This window comes from Leptopilina boulardi, unplaced genomic scaffold, assembly GCF_019393585.1.
Source record: "Leptopilina boulardi isolate dan_hultmark-lab unplaced genomic scaffold, ZJU_Lbou_2.1 LbouV2_55, whole genome shotgun sequence".
Taxonomy (NCBI): Eukaryota; Metazoa; Arthropoda; class Insecta; order Hymenoptera; family Figitidae; genus Leptopilina; species Leptopilina boulardi.
The window spans coordinates 1,894,060-1,904,296 of record NW_026138000.1 but is presented as its reverse complement, the minus strand read 5'-3'; the positions used below and the strand labels follow the sequence as shown (position 1 = coordinate 1,904,296).

Below are 10,237 nucleotides of genomic sequence, written 5' to 3'. Positions count from 1 at the left end.
CTTCTTTACCACCACTATGTGATATTAATATTTTTAATTTTCCATCTTCCTAATTAACGGTAAGGTAAATTCCAACTTTACCAGCTGTCGGTAAGAAATTACAGAATATAAAATGGTCTTCATTTGGAAAAAATACCAACTGCTGATAATCTAGGAAATTAGCTTTCCATCAGTCGTTAAGGTGGGAAACTAAAAATATAAATACCGACGTATGGTAAGGTAGATTCCTACTTTATCATCAGTCGGTATTGAAATACGGAATTTTAAAAGGCTTTTTCAGCGAAAAATTTAATTTTTCAATAAATAAAAAACATTTAATTAAAAAAATATTTGCTAATTTCAAATTTGTATTTTTAAAGCCAAGCGTTATAATTAATTTTTGTTTTTCCTACGAGAATCGCGTTTTAAATAAAAATTTAAAGACAAACAAAATTAAAAAAAAAAATAGTGATAATAACATAATTCAATTGTTGAATAATTTCGATTGGTAATTATTTTGAATAATTGTGCAATTTTTCTCCAATCTATTGATGAGTCAAAATTTTATTTCTAAAGAATTACGTAATTTTATTTTTATTTTTACAAAAAAAATCCCTCTTTATTTTTTCATATTGAAATTTTATTATTATTGATATTTAAATAATTTTTTTCTTAATTTTTGTTTATATAAATAAATAAAAATGCATTTTAAATTAATTTTTTTAACTGTATAATAAATAAAAAATATATACAATAACTATTATAAAATTTCGTGCATAGTTGATTTGAGATTTGTTTTCAAACTTTATAATCGTGCAAACTAAATTATTATATCATGTCTTTTTTTTTTAATTATAAAATTATATTCCAGTCCCTTAGTTCAAACAATAAGAGTCTCAAAGGTCATGTCGAAGTTTAAATTACTCAAGCGCAAATAGATCAGCAGAACATCTAATTACTGTATCTTCAAAGCCTTTTGTTTTAATACAAAAAAAAATTAAATAAAAAAAAATAGAACTGTAAAAGAAGGCACGAATTCCTTTTTACTTCCATTGCTTCAGTGTCTCTTCCTAGTCACGACATGTTTAGAAATTAGGAAACATGAATCACGATCAAACAATATTCGGTAAAATATTATTATAATTTTCACGAAATTTTATCATTATATATTATAAATATTTATCTCCGTCAACATTAGAGAAAAAGTATTTTTCATTTTTTTTTTAAATATATTTTTTTTAATTCTAATTTCAATTTTTCCGTTATACAATTTGAATAAATATAAAAATTATAGTTACATTAAAAAAAGATTTCAGTGAAATTTCTTGTCATTTAATTTAATTTTTATTTTTCTATTATACCGACCGATGATAAAGTAGATTCCTAATTTACCAACAGTAGGTATTTTGATTAATTTTTCATATTTTATCGACTGCTGGTAAAGTAAATTCCTACTTTACCATTAGCAGGTAATTTTTTATTTTCTAGTTTTCTATTTTGTAAACTGTTGATAAGCTAGATTTCTACTTTACGACAAGTAGGTATTTTTATATTATTCCTATTTTATCGGCTGCTGGTAAAGAAAATTCCTATTTTACCATTAGCAGGTAATTGTTATTTTCTACTTTTTTATATATTGCCAACTGCTGGTAAGGTAGATTCCTACTTTACGACAAGTAGGTATTTTTATATTATTCCTATTTTATCGGCTGCTGGTAAAGAAAATTCCTATTTTACCATTAGCAGGTAATTGTTATTTTCTACTTTTTTATATATTGCCAACTGCTGGTAAGGTAGATTCCTACTTTACGACAAGTAGGTATTTTTATATTATTCCTACCTTATAAACAGTTAAGAATGACTGTAATGTAGACTGGTAAGGTAGATTTGTACTTTACCCGCAGCCGGTAATTTTTATATTACAGTTTTCTATCTTGTGGAATGTTGGTCAGGTAGATTCTCACATTATCAGTAGTAGATATTTGTATGTCTTAGTTTCCTACCATACCGACTGCTGATAAGGTAGATTCATCCTTTACGAAAAGTATGTTTTTCCCTAGATTTTCTTACTTTATTAACTACGGGTAAAGTAGCTTCCTACTGTACCATCAACAGGTAATTTTTTCCAGTTTTCTATTTTGCCAACTATTGGTAAGGTAGTTTTCTACTTTATGACAAGTAGGTATTTTTATATTTTTCTTACCTTATCGAGAGATAAGAAAGACTGTAATGTAAGGTAGACTGGTAAGGCATATTTGTACGTTGCCTTCTGTCAGTAATTTTTATTTTCCAGTTTCCTATCATGCGGAATGTTGGTATGGTAGATTCTCACATTATTAGTAGTCGATATTTGTATTTATTAGTTTCCTACCTTAACGACTGTTGATAAGGTAGATTTCTACTTCATTACCAGTTGGTGTTTTTTTATTTTCTTACCTTATCGATAGATGGTTAAGTAGATTCATAATTTGCTAGAGGTCGTTAATTTTTGAATTAGTTTCCTTTGTTACCGACTATTGGTAAGGTAGATGCCCACATTTTCAGTTGCTAGAGGTCGATAATTTTTGCATTAATTTCCTATGTTACCGACTGTTGGTAAGGTAGATTCCCACATTTTCAGTTGCTACTGGTCGATAATTTTTGCATTTGTTTCCTATGTTACCGACTGTTGGTAAGGTAGATTTCCACATTTTCGATCTGAAACAAAAAATAAAAAATAGATTAGAAAAAAAATCAATGAAATTAATATTTTTTTGTTCCATAGTGCAAAAAATGATAAAACAAAAAAAGTTACGAGAAATTTTAACCAATTTTTTTTTGTCCATTACATTTTGTGTAGAAATTAAAAAAAAAAATGTCTGTATTTATTTTGTACATAATGTGTTAAAAAATGATGTACATTATAGGTATTGAAGAAAAATTTTGCGAAATAGTGATTAACGATGCACGCATATTTAAAATATACACACACACGTGCGTTTATTAAAAAAAAAAAAAAAAAGTCGCGAAAAGTCGCAAAGCCTCTTACACAATTTTTATATGATCAAAGAGCCATATTCTTAATTCCCCAATTACATTAGATTACATTAGATTAGATTCCCCAATTACATTTATACATATATGGTATAATATATATATATATATAAATACATATATAGAAAGAAAAATTCCCAAATGGACCTTGAAATTAATTTATTCAACCTTTTTTCGGATTCTGGTTTCATATGCATATTGAGAAAAAATATTTTCGTCTTTATCTACATATGTACTTATATTTCAAGTCAATAATATGTATATTGAATATCCGTGTAAATGTCTATATATATATATAAAAAAAAATTTATTTCTGTATTACTGGCACATTTTTTTCTGCGTAGTCAAAGAATTAAAAAATCAGTTAAAAAATTTATATATATATATATATGTGAAGTAACAATTTATTGCCCAAGAAAAGGTTAGGTCCTTGTAATATTGGAAAAGTCATAAATCACAATTTCTGAATGTATAGTCACAATTTTCTATATAGAAATATATATGTAAAGTTACCAATTAGGAAAAAAGATTTTTTTTCCGGTTTAAAAAAAAAACCGTTTTTTTGTAATTTTTAATAAAAAAAAAAAAAATTAAATATATTTGCAGAATTTTTTTTTTTTATATAATTTTTTTTTAATTTCCAAGTTGCAAAAAAAATTGTACAGAATTTTTTTTAATTTCCAAATAACAAAAAAAATTGTACAGAATTTTTTTTAATTTCCAAATAACCAAAAAAAATTGTACAGAATTTTTTTTAATTTCCAAGTTGCAAAAAAATTGTACAGAATTTTTTTTAATTTCCAAGTTGCAAAAAAATTGTACAGAATTTTTTTTTTATTTGCAAAATCAAAATTTAAAACTAAAAATAAAAATAAGGATAAATAAATTGTATTAAAAATAAAATCAAAATTTATTTAGCAGAAATTTTTTTATGAATTTTTTTTTTTAATTTTCAAGTTTCAATAAATTTATCCGCTATTTTTCAATATATTTGCAAAATCAAAATTAAAAATTAAAAAAAAAGGATAAATTTATATTAATTCTTATAATTAATTATCCCAAAATATTTTAGAATCTAATTTTTAGAATTTATAAAAAAAATTCTCTTAAAAACTTTTTTTCTTTTTTTTTTTTTAAACGCAGTGTAGAAAATAAAAAAACAGTGGTTTTTAAAACTTTTTTTTTAAATTTGTTTAAAAATTTAAAAAAAAAATTTTAAATTAAAAAAAAAAATTTTTTTTAATCAAATTTTTTTTTTTTTTTTTTTTTTGTAATAAAAAATCGCTTTGTGTTGTAATAGTTTTTATTCTATTTTTTTTATTTTTATTCTTTTTTTTAATGGAGTACTTCTGAGAATGCTGTAGCGCGCGAAAATACATTATGCAGTCAGTGAGAGAGAGAGAGAGAGAGAGAGAGAGAGAGAGAGAGAGAGAGAGAGAGAGAGAGAGAGAGAGAGAGAGAGAGAGAGAGAGAGAGAGAGACTTTATTTACCTGATGGCAATCGGAAGATTACGATTCTTTTTTTACGATGAAACAGAATGACTAATAAGATAAAAGACATCGAATACAACATATATATAAAGTGGTACTCGCACAGCATCAAGAAAGCGTGTGTATTTAATGTATTAAAACGCGTTAAATAATTTGCATTCAACAAAATGATTCCGAGGTAAATGACTAAATTGTATTTATTAAAAGAGAGAGAAAATAAAAAAAAAAAAAAAAAAAAAAAAAAAAATTATACATATATAAAGCGATATGCGAGACAAAAACACGCAGGTGACATAATGAAAACAAGTTAAAGTCCAAATTACATAGCGATGATGAGATTATTATTATTAATAAAAATTAATTTTTTTTAAAAAAAGAGAAAAATGAAAAAAAAATATTTTTAAATAATAATAATAATAATAATAATAATAATACCTAATAATATATTAATAAAAATTTATTTATTTATTTATTTATAATAATACACGGGCTGACACAAAAAAAATAATTAAATAATTATTTATTGAAATTATACGGGTAGAGCCCATAGTAATAATAATAATAGTAATTAATAATGATAATAATTAATATTAACATTACTTTAATTTTAATATTAATTTTATTAATATATTTTTTTTGGTTTTGTTTTTTTTTTGCTTTTTTTGTTTTTTTTTTTTTTTTTTTTTCTTTATTTGCAAAAATGATAAATTTTTTAATTTTAAAACATATATTAAAATCGAATATATTTTGAATTATTGAAAAAAAAAAAGTTGGAATTACTTCAGGTCCAAAAACATATTTCTCATAAATTTCAAAGTAAAAATACCTGTTTCTAAATATATATAAAAATACCTCTCCCATATAGTGGTATTATAATAAGAAAATAATTTATAAATCAGGAACTTCAAAAAAAAAAAAACACACACATATTTATATACATATATATATATGTTTTCTATCAATTATATATATATTTTCATAGTTTTATTATACACAAAAAAAACATATTAAATATATATAAAAAAAAAAATTTACAAACTTTGAGGTAGAAAACGTAAAACATAAACTTGTTTTTTTTTTTTTTTTTTTTTTTTGTACATTTTGGCACGATTTCACACAAATTTATATTCTATTTATATATATATATATATATATATATATTTATAAATTATAATATAATTATAATATAATTTATATTATATACAAAAAAAAGAGACGACATATTACAATACGTAAAAGTGTGTATATAAATATATATATTTTCTATTTATATAAATTTTCAGTGTTTTTTTAATTAGGAAAAAATATTTTTTTTTTTACAATATATTTTTGAGGGAAAAAAAATATTTTTTCTGTTTAGCAAAATATAGTGTAAGAGCTGTATATTTCGAGAAAAAAATTTAAAGAAACAGAAAGAAAAATTTTTTTAAAAAAATCATTAAAAAAAGAAAAAAATTAAAAAAAATAAAAAAAATTTTTTTTTACTAAAAAAAAGTTTAAAACAGTCAAAAAAAATATGAAACCAATTTTAAAAAGTAAAGAATATTATATAAAAATTGAAAAAAAAAAATTAAAAAATAAAAATAAAAATTATAAATTAAAAAAAAGTAAAAAAGTATTGAAAATTTAAAAAAAAAATTTAAAAAGTAAAAAATAGGAATTGAAACTTAAAAAAAATTTTAAAAAGTAAAAAACACTGTATGAAAATTAAAAAAAAAATTTAAAAAAATTTTAAAAATTAAAAAAAATTTTTTTTTAATTTTTAAAAATTAAAAAAAAGTAAAAAATACTAAATAAAATTTTTTAAAAAATAAAAGGAAGTAAATAACACTACATGAAAAGGTAAAAAAATTTTAAAAAAATTTTAAAAATTAAAAAAAAATTTAAAAAAAATTTTTTTTTTAATTTTTAAAAATTAAAAAAAAGTAAAAAATACTAAATAAATTTTTTTTAAAAAAGTAAAAAGAAGTAAATAACACTACATGAAAAGGTAAAAAAAATAAAAAAAAAATTTTTTTTTGATTAAAAAAAAGTAAAAATGAAAATTTTTTTTAAATTAAAAAAAAAGTAAAAAAACTATTTTAGAAATGTAAAAAAATATAAAAAAAATTAAAAAAAAGAAAAATAAATTACATCAGGGAAGCACTGAAGTCACTTAAAATTAAAAAAAAAAAAAAATAGCAAGCTAAATATCACCATATAATATTTGTATTTTTTTCGGTGTTTTTCGTTAAACAGAATTTTTTTTTTTTTTTGAGTTGGGGATGTTTTTTTTTTTTTTTTTTTTTTTTCTCTTATTACTTGGTCAATTGATCTTCCTCGGGATGAGCGGCAATCCACTCGAGTGCCCTGAGAATTGCAGGTGGTACCTCAGGTGCTTGTGGCAAATGTGCACCTTGTGGTTGAAAACCATTTTCATCGGCAGTATATGAGACGGAAATTGGTGTTCCATCGTCGGCTGTGTAACTATAGCTACCTTGTGCTGAAATTCCACCCTCATCACCAATTTGTTTCAATTCACCGTGTTCATCGGCTTTAATGCCATTTTCTGTTTCATAGCTCCATGAATATGAGCCATCTGGATTTGGTCCATCGGCACTGCTTCTGAGAATTGCAACTGGTGGCTGTTGCTCATCAACTGGAGCTGCACCCACCAATGCCACGAGGGCAATTACCGAAGCTACTGCGAATTTCTGCAAAAATAAAATTTTTTTTTAATTTTTAGATTTTTTTATATATTTTTTTTTGTAATTAATTAATTTTTTTTATTTTTTTTTTAATTAATTAATTTTTTTATTTATTTTTTTTAATTAATTAATTTTTTTTTATTTATTTTTTTTAATTAATTAATTTTTTTTATTTATTTTTTTTAATTAATCAATTTTTTTAATTTTTTTTTTAATTAATCAATTTTTTTTGTTATTTATTTATTTACTTTTTTTTTGTTTTTCATTTTTATTTTCTTATATTTAGAATTACTTTTTTCAGGCTAAGAAAAAATACATCTTTTTTTTGTTTTTTTTTTCTTTTTTTTCTTTACAAAAATTATTTAGCAATATTTGCAAAAAAGAAGGGAATATTGATGAAAAAAAAGTAAACATTGATTTTCAACGTGTAATAATAAAAAATACAGAAATAAAATGCATAAATATATATATATATATATATATATATATATATATGTGAAAAAAAATTTTTGTTTGAGAAAGATATATCATATGAAATATTGATGAAAGAGAAACTTGCATTACGCAAATCCTTTTGAGAATCGTTATGAAAAAAAAAAAAAATTATTGAATAAAAGAGAACTGGAATTTTTTTTTTTTAATTTGTGCATTTAGTGCGAGACGAAAGAATAATTATTGTATAGACGTTTATAACGAAAGTAGAGAGAGAGAAAGAGAGAGAGAGAGAAAGAGAGAGATGAGATGTTGTCATAGAGCAGAGGTGAGAAGATTTTTTAATTCATAATTTTTTTTTTCACACATATATGCAGGTCTGGATTAAAAAAAAATTATTTTACTAATTTAAATTATATTCTTATTTTTTTTTAAAAAAAAAAATTGTATTTGAAAAATTAAATTTACAGAAAAATTATATCATAAACAGTATTATTTAAAAAAAATTAAAATATTTTATTTAAATATAAATATATGGAAACAATTTTTAAAAAATTAAAAAAAAAACCTAAATAACTAAAAAAAAATTAATTTAAATTTAAAAAAAAATTTTTTTATTAAAAAAAGAAGAAATAACTAAATTAAAAAATAAAATTTGTAAATTTAAATAAATAAGTAAATAAAAAGAAAAAAAAAATATCAAAAACTTTTTAAAAAAAACTAAAAAAAATATTAAAATCTTAAAAAAACTAAAAAAAAATTTTTTTAAATTAAAAAAAAATATTAAAAAGTTTGAAAAAAATGAAAAAAATATTAAAAACTTTTAAAAAAACTAAAAAAAAAATTAAAATCTTAAAAAAAATTAAAAATTAAAATATAAAAAAATTTTAAAAAAATATTAAAAACTTAAAAAAGTTTTTTAAATTAAAAAAAAATATTAAAAAGTTTGAAAAAACTAAAAAAAATATTAAAAACTTTTAAAAAAACTGAAAAAAATATTAAAAAATATAAAAAAATATTAAAAAATATTAAAAAATATTAAAAAGTTTGAAAAAACTAAAAAAAATATTAAAAACTTTTTAAAAAACTAAAAAAAAATATTAAAAAATATTAAAAAATATTAAAAAGTTTGAAAAAACTAAAAAAAATATTAAAAACTTTAAAAAACTAAAAAAAAATATTAAAAAATTAAAAAAAAAATTTTTTAACTTAAAAAAAATATTAAAAAATTAAAAAAAAATTTATTAAAATAAAAAAAAAATAAAAAATAATTTTTAAAAATATATCAAAATATTAAAATACAAGAAAAAATTATAAAAATACAAAAAATTTTTTTTTTTTAATATTTTATTTAAAGAAAATAAAATTTAACTCCATTCGATCTTATGGATAATCAATGAATTTTGTTTATATATTCTAATATCAATTTCTGTCAATCATTTTATACTAAATGAACTTTTTTTCATTAGCCTTTAGATTTTTTTTTTTTTTTTTTTGAATCATGGGAAACAAATTAATGTAAAGGTTAATTTGAGAAAACATTTTTTCTAACACATTTTCCATAGGTTAAATTAAAAGTTTAATTAACAACTTTAAATAAATTTTTGATAATAAACTTCATGTAATAGTAAATAATTTAATTATTTTCAATGAAAGATTATTAAATATTCTTCTATTTTCATTTTTAAATAAAAGAAAATTAATTAATTTGACCAATTTAACAGAAATTAGGTAGAAGAATTTTTCTCACATTAATTAGGAGCTACAAAATGTGAATGTAATTAAAAATAAATTGTTTTGAGAAATTTAAAAATTTTTAATTTAATTTTTTTTATTTTATTAATTCATTTGTTAATTTTTATTTTTACATAATTTAATTTTTTTAATTTTGTTTTGAAAATTTAATTTGTAAATTAATTTAATTTTTTTAATTTTATTTTGAAAATTCAATTTGTAATTTAATTTAATTTTTTTAATTTTGTTTTGAAATTTCAAATTCTAAATTAATTTAATTTAATTAATTATTTTAATTTGATTTTTAAAATTTAATTTAAAAATTTTAATTTCTTAATTTAAAATTTAAAAATTTTAATTTCAATTTAAGAAATTTTTTTTCTTATTTAATTAATTATTAAAAAAAAAGAAAAAAAAAAAAAAAAAAAGAGGAACCAACTTGAAAAATGATCAAATATAGTGAATGTGTGTTATCTGAGCACTCACCATGTTTTCTGTGCTGACCACGTTTGTCGTCTTGATGTAAAATCATGAGGTAGGTCCCCTTTTATATAGTTGCCGAAACCTTGTAGGTGCTAGGACCTCCCTCTCGTTGATATTCGGTTCTAGGAGGTCTCCTCATTGACTTTCTGACCATTTGACATAACTAAAAGAAGTGACGAGTGTGTGCGACAAAGATCGCGCTATTGTCATTAAAAAAAAAAAAAAAAAAAAAAAATCTCTTCATTAATTTCATCTTTAATCTTTCTCTCTTTTCCTATTTAGTTCCCATACTCAAAACCTATTGAAAATTCTCTCATTTTTTTATTGTGATTATAATTATTTTTATTTATTATTATTATTATTATTATCAATATTATTATTTTTATTATTATTAGGTA

General features: G+C 20.1%; 1 protein-coding gene across 1 annotated transcript; it reads right to left on the bottom strand.

Annotated features, from left to right (window-relative positions):
- Positions 1–6,628: 6,628 nt before the first annotated feature.
- On the bottom strand, positions 6,629–9,972 carry LOC127290116 (endocuticle structural glycoprotein SgAbd-1-like). Its single transcript, XM_051318505.1, has 2 exons — positions 9,843–9,972; positions 6,629–7,196 (listed from the first exon to the last, which is right to left on the bottom strand). Exons 1-2 carry the CDS (start codon positions 9,843–9,845, stop codon positions 6,801–6,803), a joined length of 399 nt encoding a protein of 132 aa, XP_051174462.1. The 5' UTR covers positions 9,846–9,972; the 3' UTR covers positions 6,629–6,800.
- Positions 9,973–10,237: the final 265 nt, after the last annotated feature.